The sequence below is a fragment of the Coturnix japonica genome, chromosome 3, assembly GCF_001577835.2.
Source record: "Coturnix japonica isolate 7356 chromosome 3, Coturnix japonica 2.1, whole genome shotgun sequence".
NCBI lineage: Eukaryota > Metazoa > Chordata > Aves > Galliformes > Phasianidae > Coturnix > Coturnix japonica.
The window spans coordinates 18,470,084-18,485,944 of NC_029518.1; the positions used below are offsets into that span (position 1 = coordinate 18,470,084).

General features: G+C 36.7%; 3 protein-coding genes across 6 annotated transcripts in view; 1 reads left to right on the forward strand and 2 right to left on the reverse strand.

The window, feature by feature from the left end:
• The window catches only part of KCNK2 (potassium two pore domain channel subfamily K member 2), a 168,003-nt gene extending 166,383 nt beyond the window's left edge, over positions 1–1,620 (reverse strand). For both annotated transcript variants that reach the window (XM_015857337.2, XM_015857334.2), the window contains exon 1: positions 470–1,620. The gene's annotated coding sequence lies outside the window, so the exon portion shown is untranslated. The remainder of the gene's footprint in view (positions 1–469) is intronic.
• LOC107311089 (spermatogenesis-associated protein 7-like) overlaps positions 1–1,766 on the forward strand; it is a 49,994-nt gene extending 48,228 nt beyond the window's left edge. The window contains exon 11 of one of the 2 annotated variants that reach the window (XR_004306519.1): positions 1,619–1,640. Coding sequence is in view for 1 of the 2 variants with exons in the window: in XM_015857339.2 (XP_015712825.2) it covers positions 1,619–1,741 (123 nt within the window). In the remaining variant the exon portion in view is untranslated. Of the gene's footprint in view, positions 1–1,618 lie in introns of both variants that reach the window. The other variant, XM_015857339.2, reaches the window with a different exon arrangement.
• Positions 1,767–3,773: 2,007 nt separating this feature from the next.
• Positions 3,774–15,861, reverse strand: part of CENPF (centromere protein F) — a 34,907-nt gene continuing 22,819 nt past the window's right edge. For both annotated transcript variants that reach the window (XM_015857333.2, XM_015857332.2), the window contains exons 13-20: positions 12,422–14,671; positions 11,759–11,911; positions 10,512–10,688; positions 9,678–9,839; positions 8,185–8,365; positions 7,294–7,770; positions 6,134–6,327; positions 3,774–4,849 (exon numbers count right to left, since the gene is read on the reverse strand). In XM_015857333.2, the coding sequence (XP_015712819.1) occupies positions 4,640–4,849; positions 6,134–6,327; positions 7,294–7,770; positions 8,185–8,365; positions 9,678–9,839; positions 10,512–10,688; positions 11,759–11,911; positions 12,422–14,671 (3,804 nt within the window). In that variant the 3' untranslated portion in view covers positions 3,774–4,639. The remainder of the gene's footprint in view (positions 4,850–6,133; positions 6,328–7,293; positions 7,771–8,184; positions 8,366–9,677; positions 9,840–10,511; positions 10,689–11,758; positions 11,912–12,421; positions 14,672–15,861) is intronic.

The following is a 15,861-nucleotide window of genomic DNA, read 5'->3' on the forward strand; positions in this document are numbered from 1 at the left end:
GTGCACATTTTTGTCTGAAAACACATAGGTAACAAAAGCATACCTGTCCTTCTGTCATAGGATAAATATGTAGGTCACTCCAAAAATAATGCCTCTAATTGTTTACATGGAAACTAATTACAGGGCACAATAACACTATTTGACAGAGCAAATTTGCAGCTACAAAACTCTGCTTTTCAACACAGTTACAACTGTTAGTTAGCTATGCATTTTTGCCAGCAATAAACAAGAGCCCGAATGCTGCACTTTTAAAAATCAACACCTGTGGAGGTGACCCTCGATTTCACAGCTGCTATGAAGGCACTGTTGCTGAGAAAACATTGCCCATGCAGTCTACCTTTCATCAGCCCAAAGAGATGGAAGTCAGAAGGTACCAAATCCAGACTACACAGTGGGTATGGTAGGACTGTCTGGCCAAGACTATCAATGTATTTCACAGCTTTCAAACTGGTACGGAGCCTGGAATTACCTTGTTGCAAGAGGAAGATTGCCTTCTTCTCCATCCTGACTCCGGAAGCTTGAGCTTTCAGCTTATTCAGCGTCATGATGTAGAAGACATAGTTAATGACTCGTTCAGGTGCTGGGAAATCCAGGATAATCCCTTTCCAGTCTCAAAAGACAGTGCACATCACTTTACCCACTGAGGGCTGCATCTTGAACTTTTTCTTTGATGGGGAATTCACGTCACCACTCCATGGACTGCCATTTTGACTCTAGCTCATAGCAGTGACATCACATGTTACCATCAGTAATGATACAATCCATTAAACTCTCACCTTCAGCCTTCTATTTGTTCAATAGGTCCTGGCAAACCTGTGCATGATGTTCCTTCTGTTCTTGTGTGAGCATTTGTGTGGCCCACCTGATGCAAACTGCAATATTCCAACATTACTATCATTGTTTCCAATATATTGAAGTCGATCCTCAGCAGCATACTTAGTTCCATGGTAATAACCCACCAGTTCACACAGATGAACTGATCAAAATACTTTTCATTTTGTGGTGTGACAGCTGTGCATGGCCATCCAGAACATGGCTCATCTTTCATGTCTTCATTATAGCTGCTGAAATGCACCACCCACCCCCTCATTGTGCTTGCATCCACTGTTTGGTCTCCACAAACGTTCAGTAAGTGTCAGTGGGTGCCATTTTTCCCACATGGAGAAATTCAATGACACATCTTTACACCTTTTTTACTTCCACGTCAGATGCCATTGTGCCAGACTGCCTCTCTGCTGCTATCGGTAGCACAGTAACCAAGTGCAATAGAATATTGGTGGGAAGGTTCAGTCTCCACTGACATACCACCAACATAGGCCCATGCTCAGTAAACAGTGTTTACTACTGCTGGGACTTGATTTTAAAAAGAAAAAATTTTACCAGCTCTACCCAAGTAGTAGTTGAGAGATTGTAGCTCTGTTTTGAATGGTGCAGGGTTTACTCAGGTCTGTCACTGCTGTTCTGCTGTTTCTGTGCTCTGAAAAGGCAGGGCAGAATCCAACCTGGGAGCATTTAAATTTGGCAAACGAGAGGGTAATTCAAGCACTGGTCCTTAACAGTATTCTTACAAAAGCAGTAGCCAAAGAAATCTCCTTTAATGTTTTTCTTTAATTCCTAGGTAATGCGGAGAAGAATAGTTCAAAGCCTAAAGAAAGAACTGAATGCAACTCAGCCAGATCCTTCCAGCAGCAGTAACAGCACACAGCAAAAGGACACCAGCATTCTGGCAAAATACTTTTAGCCTACAACTTATGACATTCCAAAAAGCAATCAAAGTTAGCAAGGTTAGCAAGCTAAATTATATAAACACCAGTTACAGTCTAAACCTTTGGCAAACAGGAAAACTAGGAAGAGATCCAGCTAATGCATCTTCCTGTTACGTGACATATCATCACTATGACAACAGCCAGGTCACCGTGCTGAGAACAGTGCCAGAGCACCAAGGACTGCATGTGTACAGGGGCTTCACAATCCAAATAGAAATCTAGATGTAAATGTCTTTTCAACTGTTCCTGATAGCTGACACCATCAAAACACACTCCCTATGCGGTCCTCTTACTAGGAATCCTGATGAGGCATCTTGATTTTCTCCTATCACATGCTTCATTTACAGATAGGTTGGAAATTAAGTTTTAGATACAGCTTTCAAAACCTTACATGAATTGTGACCTGAACTCTCACTGGTTTGCAATAGGATGTCAAATACTAAGTTCCATTTTTAAGTGATTTAGGTATTAGTTTAAGTAAAGATCTCTTGAAAATCTTAACCTATTTTAGTTCATATCCAAAAAACTAAGACTAGTGACTACTACAGTACACAAAAGTAATGGAGAACAGATACCGTGATCTATCAAATTGTAAATGTTTCACACTTACCAAAATCTAAGAGCTTATAAAATTCAAACATGGCCAAATGGGAAAAGACATGACTACAAGAGCCCCAATTCTGCCCTTTAGTAATGATATTTACTCCATTAAAAATTAGTTATTTAAACTTTTCTGGTTAAGGTTAAATAGCTTTCTAAAGATAGATGTTTTTTTCCATGCTCTTCTCCAAGTGGGACACTTTTCAAATCATCAAATGAAAACAGAAAAACAAAGATGAGGATAAATAAAACAGTCCAGTATTGCTTTTTCTATTGTTACCACTATTTTCCCACTCGTATTTCTATTTCAAGATGTTCTATGTAACAAGTGTTAATAAAAAATATAATAATAATAATTAAAAAAAAAAAAAGCTACATACAATTCCATAGAAAAGCTCTATATAGATTGACAGTGAAAATATTTATTTATCTTAAATACTTTATGAGCAGCCTTGTTGGAACACTGACAGAAGCTGAGGCAGTCAACTTGCATTCTTTAAGATGGGCCTCTTCTGGTCTCCCTGGAAGTTGCCTCTAGGCCTAATGCCACAGGGATTGTTCTAATTACCTAATATCTGAGTGAACAAACAACCAGAGAAGTGTAAGAAAAAGCCACAAGACCTGCTGATCCTGATGCCAGCAGTAGATGTGTGTAGTCACTGAAGGATAACTTGTATGAAAGGTTTCATATTTTCCATAATATACTTATATATTCCATAAGAATATGGAATGTTTTGGTTTGTTAGATTTGTTTGAGATAAATGCTGAAATTCTTCAATGATCTTCTGGTTATACCAATTTGTAGATCAGTTTCTTCTTGCTCAGGGCATTCTAAATGACAATGCTGTCAGTACAGCAGAGTAACATTTCTTCTGTATTTTTGAGAGAGAAAAGCAGTCCAAGCTGACCAACAGTACAACCTGAAGTAGAACCTTATCTTTGTGTCATTAGAGAAGCACTTGTTATACTCTGAAGTTCAACTTAATTCGAAAGAAAATTTTATTGCTCCAAGAACTCTTTTTCAGGCAGTAGAAAACACTACTACCTATCCATTTTGAAAGAAGAAATGACATCTTTCTGATGGAAGAATGTGATAAAATCCCCCTTCCATATCGCTTGGAGTCATAGAGTACTACTGTTTGTATGCTGGCGCTTAATTTCCTGATACTTGGGTAGGTGAGCACAATCAATTATGAACTATTGGAAAAGTAATTTCAGTTGGATAACGACTGGTTGAGGTGATGGGACCTTTTTTCTCTTGCACAGAACTGCTCTACTTTAGCTGCATTTTCTGGCTGAGTTACTGCTATCTCTGCTTTTTTTTTTTTTTTTTTTTTTTAAATAAGATAAATAGCTCTTTGTTTGCTAAGTATTCCTACAGTTTTTGCTTCATCTGAAACCACAGTCTTTTTTTTTTTTTTTTTTTAACTGTTTTAACAAATGGATTTAAGTCAATTATCTGCAGTAATATTCATATAAAATGTCTCATTTAAGTCCAAGAATTGTAAGACTGAAGAGTGACTTCCTTCAGAGAATCAGGAGCCAGCCATTATTGGTAGAGTGAGTACTATGTGTTGTCACAGTGTCCATTTTTCAGAGGTGATGATTAACACTAAGATCTTCAGCTATAGTCAAAACCAGAGTACACCAGGAAGTACAGATTACAGATGACAGTTAATACCAAGGAAAATGGACAACCCTTTCTGGATTTGTTTGGACCAGGTCTTTTCTTCTCACAATTTTTCCACCTGGAAGAAGTTATATGAAAACTGCTGTGCACTGGATTCTGCTTCTGTCTGGTTATACGTGTATGTGCAGGTACAAATGAAACTGTTGCCTCATTTTGAGTTATGAATCAGTGGTTGCCTCAATTTTCCCAGAATCTAATAGTTTTAAGAGATGCTCAAGTGATCTTAATTTCCATTTGTAAATCACCCTTCTGTACACAGGATGAAGAGCAACAGTGGCAACATACAGTCCATTTTTTGGTTTAGTGGTTTAATTTTTTTTACAAGTTTATATAGAATTATTTACAGAAAACTCTACAGAAGATCTGTTCTTTCATAATCATCCTACAACTTTTAGTTCTGTGTTCCATTATTACTCCACAACTGTTAGTACATATACAAGAACAAGATCTGAAGAATATTGTTAACCATTTGATCCGAAAAAAAAGAATGTTGACACCCATATAGGTCTGATACTTATTTGAAAAACATGAAAAATTGTTTTTCCATGATTGGTTGTGCTGAGCTGTAATTAAATTCACAGATTTATTGCACCTTACAGTTTTCTTGCTGTTGGTCTTGCTTGGGTAGCGCTTGTTCATTTCGGGAATTTTTGGCTTTATGAATCATATGAGTCTCCCTAATATTGTCAGAGACAATATTTGTGGATTGCTTATATGGCCAAAGGGGTGACCTTGAAGAAGATTTCATCGGTGAAAGAGCTGATCTTGCTTGGGACTGCTGTTCATCAGCTATCTGTAACACAAACAGAAATGTTCTGTTTTACTGGTAATGGTGAACTGTTAGCTTTCTGCAGAAGGTCAAAAGTCTCAGAGCAACAGACTGTTGGGAATTTGGATAAGAAAAAGTCTTTCAGCAAAGAGGAGGACTGACTCAGAAATAATTCCCTCACGTAAGATAAAATCAGGTTACTACTGATTGCTTCTTATTTGCTGTAATCTTGACTCTGTCCAGTGAGAGCCTACAACAGGCTTATGCAGTGCTGGCAGGTGATTAGTATGTAACTTCTTGGAGCTGTGATTTCCTTCCTTTTTGTGCTACTCTGTTGTTTCATTTTTGTGTTTGCTTGTTTTTTCCTCCAACAAACACCCTCCATTTGGTTCTGAACTTATAGGAAAATGTACGTAAGTGACTGTAAATAAATAATACATTTACTGGTATCACTTAAAGTAACAATGAGAGACCTCCAGACAATGCTTGTAAGCAGCAGCAAGTTCTGATGTGGCAAATTAGAAGTTTATGCAGGTGTCAAGTAAAATAAGTATCGATATATGTATACTTTCAAATTCTGGTTGCTCAGCTTTAAGACGGTATTGTTAACAACTTTGGAGGGAATACCAGACAACAAAAGATTTACTTCTATCCTGAGGTTGGACCATTTTCTGTAATCTGCAAAGAATTTGCATCAGCTTAAAAAGAATGCCTTATTATGATGTGTTGTGAAACATGTAGCAGTGTGCCACATTAATGAAAACACTTCTGAGTTTATTTAAACTTTACTAAATCTTTTCTTTCACTAATAAAATCATCTTGCAGAACATCATTCTATTATTTATTTTGGTAACCCCGAACTCTAGTAATTGCTTACATTAAATTTGCTCCTTATCATCTAAGCGCTCTCTATTTACATGTTTAACACACTCTCAAATGTCTGCAATTACTTCATAGCCTTTTAGAAAGTGGAACTTCAAGAAAAGTTGGCAGAAAAATTTAATCCTTGATTCTCACTTGCAGAGATTGTTACATTTTTCACTTATATCTGTTCTTTAATACTAAACAAAAGAAATCAAAAATATATCTGCACTTTATTTACATTTCCAACTAGATTTCCCTATGAGGTCACAAACTACATCAATTTGCAGGTTGCTAACATGGTCTAGACCTCTATGTTTTAGTGAGTCAGTGTTTATAATCTTACTTCCGCTCTACTCAGAGTGATTTGAGTCAGATGAATACGCTTAGTGAACATACTGGCTTTCCCTGTGGCTTTCATTCACAGATACGCTTTTGAAACATTACCTTTTGTGGTTTGCTGCCACCAGGTGTCGAATAGGAGTGCTCACCAAGATGATCCCATCTCCCTGTTCGTACATCTTGTGTAGGTAAGGGCAAGTTCTCACTTTGGGAAGCCAGATGAGGACTGGTCCATAGATTGAGGGTTGTTCTACGTAAAATATAAGGGCTAACCCTTTCAGTGGGGATATCAGCAAAACCTAGAATACAAACAGTTTCTATTAAATACTGCCAAATAACCTACACTTTTTCTTCAAATGAATGGATCTTCTTTTCACCACGGGGATTAAAGCAGATGATGACAATAAATAATTTGTCCTACTGAAAATCTAAAAGACTACTGAATTGCTCTTCTGTATTCCAAATTTCATATGCAAGTCCTGAAAACAAAAGGCAATGTACAACAGTTATTTTATACAGCAAAGCATTTCAGACAAGTGTTGGGTCTTTTTTTTTTCAATACATATATCATCATCCTGAAATGAGTTTCAGCCTGAAAACACATGTACTGTTTTCATTAGCATTTAGTCAGAACACATTCTATCAGAACACTACTTCTATGCTATACAGTTATAAATTCTTTATTTTAGAGCTGTATTGTTACAGATTCTGTTATCTCACTATCAAGTCTAGAAGTCAAACATTAACTGAAGCACGTGTCTTCAACGAGGTATATTTTCATAAAAATAATAATGCTGGTAAGAAAATGAATTGCAAATACTGGATCAGCTTAGAACTCCTGATTTCTGAGAGTGATCACGGAAGCTGAGGCGACTTTACAGTTTGTCTTAAGATTACCATTGCATTTATTATAAAAAGGTACTTAATAAGCAATTGAGCATATAATATATTTTTCAAACCCTAATTTGTGCATTCTCCTCAGGTACTTCTTGCTTTAGCAAACTGATACGTGGAATATCAGGCCACCTAATTCCATCCTGTTAATAGATGAAACACAACCCTCATGTAGTTGTTAAGGTACTGCTGCTGAGAGCTGGAAACAGTTTTGACTTGGGAGATTTTAAATCATCCACTGCAGAGCCAGGTGGAACCCACCATGCCCAGAATGGGACAGCAGCAACCCACAGCCCCACCACCAAGTGCCTGCCAGGCAAACCCCATGCAGCTATTAACCACCTCTTTGAATAAGTTAAAGTTATAAATACCTCTTTTAACTACTTCTGGAAGCCCATCTGGCTCATAATCCAAGTTCTCCCGATTCTCCAAGTTTTGACAGGTATCATCCTTCCTCTTTTTTTTTGAGCTAGACTCTGGCAAAGGAGATCTTGGTTCTCCATTGTTCTTCCTGGTGTCTTCACATCTCTGTCTTTTAGTAGAAGGCTTAGTAGTATCTTCATCCCATCTCATCTCTTTGTCAGACTGATTGCTCACAGTTGATGAGTTAACTGAATTTGGTGAAGAGCTGCTGACGGCATCACTTGTCCGCTGTTTCAGCTGACCATTCAACAAAGTGACTTGCATATTTAGCATCTCATTTGCTTCCTCAAGTTTATAGTATTTAACGATTAGAGAGCAGTATTTCTCCAAGTTCTCACTTGCCTCTCTGGTTTTCACTTCCACAGCTTTCTGTAATTCTTCCAGTTCTAACTTCATTTCTTCTGTGATGGCATTCTCATCAGTACCTTCCAAAGTAAAGTTTCTTTGCTCATATATTTTGTTTTTTAAAAAACGCACATACCAGAATTATAATACAATTGCCCCACATCTTATGATTAATTATACACGCACTACAACTGAGCTACCACAAAAAATAAGTGACACAGTATGTAACAAAATCAGTCATATTTTATGCATGGTAGAGTATTTGCTGAACAAAAAACAAACGCAACATTCCAAAAGAAACCTTTATCAGTGCATAGGCAAACATTTTTTCTGTCCTTTGGTAGCTTCATAACACAACATTTTAAATTTAAGTTTAAAAATCATGCTTTATATTTATATTAGTTCTGCATACGCAAATTGGCACCTTAGGGGAAAAAACTTACAAACTAACACATGACTATGAAAGCATTAAGGCTACATCTAACTTTAATTACCTTCTTTTTCTGACACACTTTGATTTTTCTTCTTTAGTAGTTCTTCATACTCAGCTAATTGTTTCTGCAGCACTTCCTTTTCCTGTTCCATCTGCTTACAGGATTTAATCCACAGCTGCACTTCACTCTGGACAAATTCTTTTTCCTTGCTTAGTTGAACTATAGTGTTAATATTGTCAGCCTACAAATAAAAAATAGTTATTGCACCAGAAACATAATTCTTCTGTTTAAACATTACACTATTAACCTCAAGTGTTACATGCTATTAGTTATAGACTATGGCTGTAACATGGATTTGCTTGCTTGTTTCTGTACAGCCTCATTATAGCAGCTCTTTTATCATAAGAAACTGGGAAGTATTCTTCTGGACAGATACATATATGAGATTAACTCTGCAGAAAACTCTCTACTTAACATCACCTCAATGTCCTCACATAATAAAGCACTGCATTCCAGGTAATGTAACTCAAACCAATATTCTAAAGTTTACAGCATTCTCCTAGTTGGTCTTTTTTGTCCCTAATGTATCACATTGACCAGAGGCAAGATACCACAGGCCTGGTTTGCACTCTGTCTTTCAGGTATACTACTCTGAGCAGCATCAGATCTTTGCTTCCATCATCTTCCACTCTCCTGTGCTACTCCTTGCTCATCTGGTCTGGCACCACACAGAAAGCACAGCTGGCAGCTTTGTGTCTTATAGTTACAGTGCCATGGGAACTATATTTTGTCACTGGTACATATCCTGCAGTATTAAATCATCACACTGTTGGTGCTAAACAGATTAATTAACAATCAACACTACAGCGGAGGGAAGAAAGAAATTACAAGCAAGGTGAATGTATTGCAATTCAACACTTAATTGCAAGGATGCTCAATCAATTACGAATCTTCAAGAGCCTTCTAGAGAGGGAATCTCATTTCAGAAGTAGAAGCAAGAATTTGGAGCCAGCGATTAATCAGAGACAGAAGGAGTGCAAAAAATGAAGATAAGAAACACGCAGAGGAAACTAATAAACAGACATTCAGTTATGTGGACAGTTAAACTATTACCAAATTATAATTATGCACAGTAAGCAGAGCTCCTAGTAATTTTCATGAGAACTGATATATTCTCAAGAATCAAAGATTAATGCTTAAAACAGAACATCCTCAACACCATCCACAAACAGAAAACAGATGCACTGCAAAGTTGCTTTGATTGTATACTGACCATGTTAATACCAGATGTAATTTTTAAGGTAAATAACACTGTTGAGTTTAGCATCGCAAACCTATTACAGGTGATCTTGGTTGTAGTACACATAACTCGTTTTTTCTAATGTAGATCAATAGTAACAATATTTTCTCCATGCCCTGAGTTCTTATTAGAGAAACAAAGGTTGATTCAAAGTCAAACCAAACCTCTGCAGCAGTGAATCCAGTCCCACACTTTCAAAGGCGCTCTGCCTTTGGTCTCACATAATCAGCAATGCTTGCATATTTTTTCTCACCTTAAGTTTTAGGAGTTCGCCTAAGGTCTGATTAGCTTCTTTAAGAGAATTATTTAGTTCTTCTTTAGTTGACTTCAAATGCTCAATCTCCAGTTTTTGTGAGCTGATGAAGTGTTCTAATGAATTCATCTTTTCTTGACAGGCCTCAATTTGTATTTCATTCTGGAGGAAAAAAAAAAACATGCCTAATTACCATGATGCTAAAAAGGACATCCATTTATATTTTGAAGATATTCTTAATAGCATAACAGTGCCAACAGGAATTTCATAGCAAGTTTGCTTGGTACATTTTGACGAGTTTAAAGCTGGAAGGCTTATTTGTCTTAAGTATAAATACATTTTGCACACCTGCATCTCACCTTTAGGAAGTCTGCAGTTTGGAAGCCCTTATATAAGGCCTAGACATATGTGTCTCCTCCATAGAAAAAAATGGCTCTTTGTATATGACACGGATAAATCTACTGCATTTCCAACATATTTGTCATTATAGTCTCCACTGGTTAACATTACCTCACCTTACCTACCAAAACAACTGTTTCCCAGACTAAAATACACTGCTGTTCGCCCTTCTTCAAGTCCCAGCTAAGTTACATGTACGTATACACACAGAGACGCTTAAAAGTTATTGAATTTTGAGGCAAAAACCGCCTTTTACTGTTTTCTATATGAAACAAAAAGAAAAATTAATGCTTAATGAGTTCCAAGTTAAGCATATATAGAGTTTGGAAATACTGTTGCCATAGTTCCTTTTGCAACACAATCAGGAAATTTTTGTAAAACACCTATAACTTAATTAAAAAATCATAGCACTTATCTTCCCATTTTCTTATTTACCTTTCTGTTTGCTTCCTTCAAAGCGTTCTGATGCTCTTTCTCTGTTTGAAGTAGTCTGTCTTGGAATTCTGATATTTCTCTTTTCATTATATTTTCTTTTTCTTCCAGTTCTTTCTGGACTGCCACCAAACTCTTTGTCAGATCATGTTTTTCTGACACAGCTAAATGCAAGTCAATCTAAAAACAGCAAAAGCACATTATTAGAGGTTAGAATTTTAACACTGGAGGATCAGTTAACCTGTTAATCTATTTGACCTTACATCTGAAACTTCCAAAGATAACTTAGGCAAATTTAGTGGTGGCTAAACACTGTATCCAAAGAAGGAAAAATCCTGAGCACAAAGAGGCAAGACAGGAGACAAAGGAAAGTCTTTAGAGACTAAAAACTACAACCTGAGTGGTAGGTACAATAAATGTAATTTTGCCAACATCGTTAAATTAAGCAGCACAGCCAAAACCAAAGCTTAACGTCTGCATAAGGCATAAGATTGCTTCTCCAGAGTGACTTGAAAGATTAAGGGTCATCTCTCACTCTATCAAAGTTAACAAAGCTTTCTAAGTATTCTCATGTTGATTTACTTTCATGACAGCACTTTTTGGACACCTGCCCAAAAGGAAAATTTATTTCCATGCAGGGTTTCTGAAAGTTGCAGAAATCTCAGTTGTTCTTCCACCCAAAATCCTCAGTGCCAGAACAGAGCTAAGTCCTTGGTTATAAAATTTTGTCAGTGTCATTAGTAGGTCAGAAGGTCACTCAAGTTCATTTAACATGTAATATTATTCACAAATAAACAAGACTTACAGTCATCACCATGGTAAAAAAGCAGTCTGAGTATTAAATAGGAACATCTTAAACACCCATAATCTGTTTCTTCCTTGAAATTTTCTTGAAAACAATTTGTTCTTTAAATCAAGCTTGAGAAACGTGATCATTTTTAAACTAAAATTCTCAGCCTAATGATTGAATGACTGCAATAGAGAATTCTTGGCAGCAAAAAATTTTCAGACAGCCAACTGTGGCATTTTCATTAAGAAAAGAATTCAATGTCTTCAACAGAAAGAAAAGGGGAAAATGATTTGACTAATCATTGTTCCATCTCAGAATGGAACATTGCATATTCAGGAACTTGTAAGCAAGAACCTGAAATAATAGGTCATTAGCAGAGTCCCTTGACCAGCTTCCATGCATTTTTAATGATAGTAAGTCTGGCCTTGAACACAGATATACTACACGTGCAGTAACTTACTTTGTTCTGTTCTGAATGTTCTTGAAGGAGTTGTATTTGTTCAGAAAGCTTCTTCCTCTCTGTAGTAAATTCTTCCTGTAATTTGGAGATCGCCTGTTCAGCATCACTTAGCTTGACTTCCAGCTCGATACGGTTTTCAGTCTGCTCATTTACCTGAAATTAAATTTTCCATCATTACTTTTATTAAATGTTATGACCTCTGAAGAAATTTCTTGCATAAATATAAGCAGTTCTAAAGATGGGTTAATTTACTCCCCTAGCTGTTCCAACCATTTGTCCAAATGGTGTTTCACTTTTTGTTGAGCTTTTCAAAGACTTATTCTTAATATAAAAACCTCATTCACCCAATATTTGCCTTCCCTCTTTTTCTTCTACAGGAAAAAGGAAAATATCCCACATTATTTGATTACTTGAACTTCTATGTCTACTTTCAAGCAATCGTTTCATTCACTGCACACAAAACAAAATCCTACTTTCCAGCACTAGCTACAGGCCAAACGTGTGATTGCATTGAGAAAATAACTCCAAAAATAGGCTGCTTACTGTAAAAGTCTGAGGTTAAAGTTATTTTAACATACAATTTATTAAGGAAGTGGTAAGCCCAGAGGACACGTTATCTTCATTCTTTAAAAGGGAACTCAGCTCTCCTGGAAATGGTATTACCTTTTTACATAAAGCAGTCTTTTCACAGAGTGCAGATTCCAGCTCTTTCTCAAGGTCATTATAGGACACTTTTAGAATGTTCAGGATATCTGGAAAGGTTCCATTATCAGAAAAAGGTTGTGCCTTCAGCTTCAACTCAACAACTAAATTCTGCAGCATTTGTTTTTCGTGGTGCCAGCATTCACGCTCTTGTACCATGAGTGTCAACTGTGAAGACAGTTCCTCTGTTACTTTTATCTGTTGTTGAAAAGCAAGATTTTCCTGTATCTTTTCTTCCAGCTTCTGTTTATATTCCATCACTTCTTGAGCAAGTAATTCCCTTGCGTGATCTGACTTCATATTCTCATTTTTTAATTCCTGACACTCCTGTAATAGCATTGTTTTATCTTGCTCAAGACAAGCCACCTGATTATTCAAGACTTGCTCTTTTGCTCTAACAACTGCTTCCTCCTTGGAAGAAAACTCTAACTTCTCACTCATACATTTGAGCTCAGTTCTCAACAGTAACACAGCATTTTCAAACTCATCTTTGATTTGCATCTTTTCTTTCTCCCTTTCTTCTAAAAGCTTTGCTGCAGTCAAATTTGAAGACTCCAGTTGAAGGATCCTTTCTCGCTTCTCTTCTGAATCTTTAGCCAAACACTCTTTTTGTGAGGTGAGATCACCAATTTGTGACTGAAGATTTTTCACCTTTTCATTCATCTCTTCCTTCTCTGCTGTTAATGTCTCTACCTCCGCTTTTGCAGACTCCATCTGAACAACTGCATCTTCTAGATTTTCCTCTGACATTTCCAATTCTCTTTCAAGCCTCTCTACTTTGTCCATAAGAGCATCAGATTTCCGTTCATTCTCTTTCAGCTTTTCAGCAATGTGGCATTTTTTTCTCTCATCAGATTCAATTTTTATTTTCAGTTTCTCCATTCCTTCTCGCATTTGATTTACTTCTTCCTGTGCTGAGTTCAGTCTAGCAGCAAGTTCACGTTTTTCTGTTATCATGCGGTCTAAATATCTGGAAAGCTTTGAATTTTCCATTTCCAGTGCACTCAGTTTACTCTGCATCATTTCAGATTCTCTCATAAGCACCTTCTTCTCTTCGTTCAAATCTGCCACTTGGTTTTGGAGTTTTTCTTCTTCCAACCTGAAAGACAACACCTCCTTTTCTGAACTTTGCAGAAGGTGATCTTTTTCATCTGACAGCTGATCCGTAGTAGACTTTGAAGTCTCAAGCAGATTTGTTTGTATCTTTACTTCACTCTCGAATCTTCTAATGATTTCAGCAGAATCCTCCTTATTTGTTTCTAACTCTTGTAGTTTCTCCTGTAGCTTCTCATACTCTTGATCTAATTCTTTTTTGTTTTCAGACAAAACACTCTGTTCTTGACTAATATAGTTTCTCTCAGCTGTGACTAAAACAAGCTGCTCTTGAAGGCTAGGTATAGTTTTCAGGTTAATTTCCCTGTCCCCTTCTAACTGCTGACACTTTGCCTGAAGAATTTCAGCATTACCCTCTACAAACAAGGCATGCATCTCTGTATTAGCTTGCTCAGATTTTGTCTGCCTCTGCTCATTTTCAGCTTCAAGAAATAGATCATGACAGTCTCCCTTTGTTGCTTTAATATCATCCAGTCTATCAGCTGTATTAGACAAACAAATTTTATTTATATTCTGCTCAGAACTTATTTTCTCAGGTTCTTTTTCTAAAGATAACTGCTGTTTATTGACAGAAACTGAGCACAGTTTTTCCTTTATGCCAATGTTTTCTTCCTTTTCTACAGCAGTTTCTTCTGATTCTGCCAAAGCTGAGTTCTCCAGAGTTAACTGTGCATTCTGAAACTCCACCTGTGAGTTTAATTCCTTGACTTCCATGATAAAATCAACATTTTTGTGGCCTTCTGTTTCATAGATCAGCTTTGAATCTTCAACAGCTTTTTGCTTTATCTCTTCCTGATGAGTTGAGAAATCCTCTGAACATAGAAGTATGCTACTATTAGAAAATGACAGTGCACTATCGTGATGTGAAGAGCTGGCCTTTTTACCTGACATATTTCTACATTCTTCTTCTATATGAAACTTGTCAGAACAAGCTTCTACTAGTTTTTCTTCAGTGGTCTCAGAAGCATCTTCATGCACAGCTGTCTCTCCTGTAGCCGTTTTCTCCAATGGGATTAGTTTTGGTTTACTGTTTCTCAGCACTGGGGTTCCAACAGGTGCTCCCAGTTGATAACAACTATTGTTTTCTTGCTGAGTGCTCTGCAAAGTTAAAGAATAGTATTAAAATAAATAAATAAATAAATATACACATATAAACAACAACAAAAAAAAAGTGAAAGTGAGTCTTAAAATTTTTCTTAAGTCATAAAGAATTGGGACTCTGCTTTCCTATGGAAAGAATTTACAAATTTACACTTACAAATACACATATATTTGGCTGAAAAGTTTTAGTGATATTGAAGGAGAAATTTCATCCAGGTTTAACGAAGAACTAAATGCAAAGATATCACATTCCTTGATATTTTAGGTAAACAGATACCCAGGTGACACAGTAAAAATTAGTATCATTAATGGGAGAATTGTTTCATGTTCACCATCTGTTAGACACCAGAGAATCTTTAAGAGGGACAAGTGCCAGATCAAAGCATCCCTTCTCACAGTTACCAGAGATGGATTTGCATATGTTGCTATCTTACACTCTCATTTGAAAAATAAAAATGGCTGACACTGAAAACTGAGGACTTGAAAAAGGAATTGTGACAGAAGGGAGAACTTGAATGATCTGTACACTAAGTACTCCATCTTGAAAGAGCTACAGCTGTGTATGGTGAAGAACTGTATCTCTTTCTTTAGGTGTCTGTGTATCAGTGTGAATGCTCTAACTGCTATTTGTGAGCAACACATACAACTGAAAGATTTTATTTTTTCATAAGGAACAGTTATTCAGTGTTGTACAGCCAAAATAGAAATTTTCTAAATGCTCTAAATGTGAGAGTAGTGCTAAACTATCAGTTCCAGGCCCACATCGGCTAGTTGCTGGAGGACTTACCACCTAAAACTGAAATTCTCCCATGCAGGAAATGTACTCTTTAGACTTACTTTCAGGGTGAATTAGAAGAATATATTTGTGTGCACAAATTGAAGTGCTTCTCCATTCTAAATGTTCTGCCACACACAAGACTGTTTACAAAGAACAGTCAAATCTAGCTCATTTGTTTCATGCCATCTACAGTGCTTAAAGAAATGACAGCATTAACTTCCAAGATTCTCATTCTCTTACATATTTTGAAGGAACTGAAGCTGAATTGAAAATACCTGTTCTGCTACCAGCTAGCTTTGGTTGGCTGTTGAGGTTATTATAGGGAATTAGAGATGGGAAAGCAGTCCTACTTTGAATGATATGGTCTCATAAAAGAACATGGGAAGTACAGGCACCTTCAACAGCACGT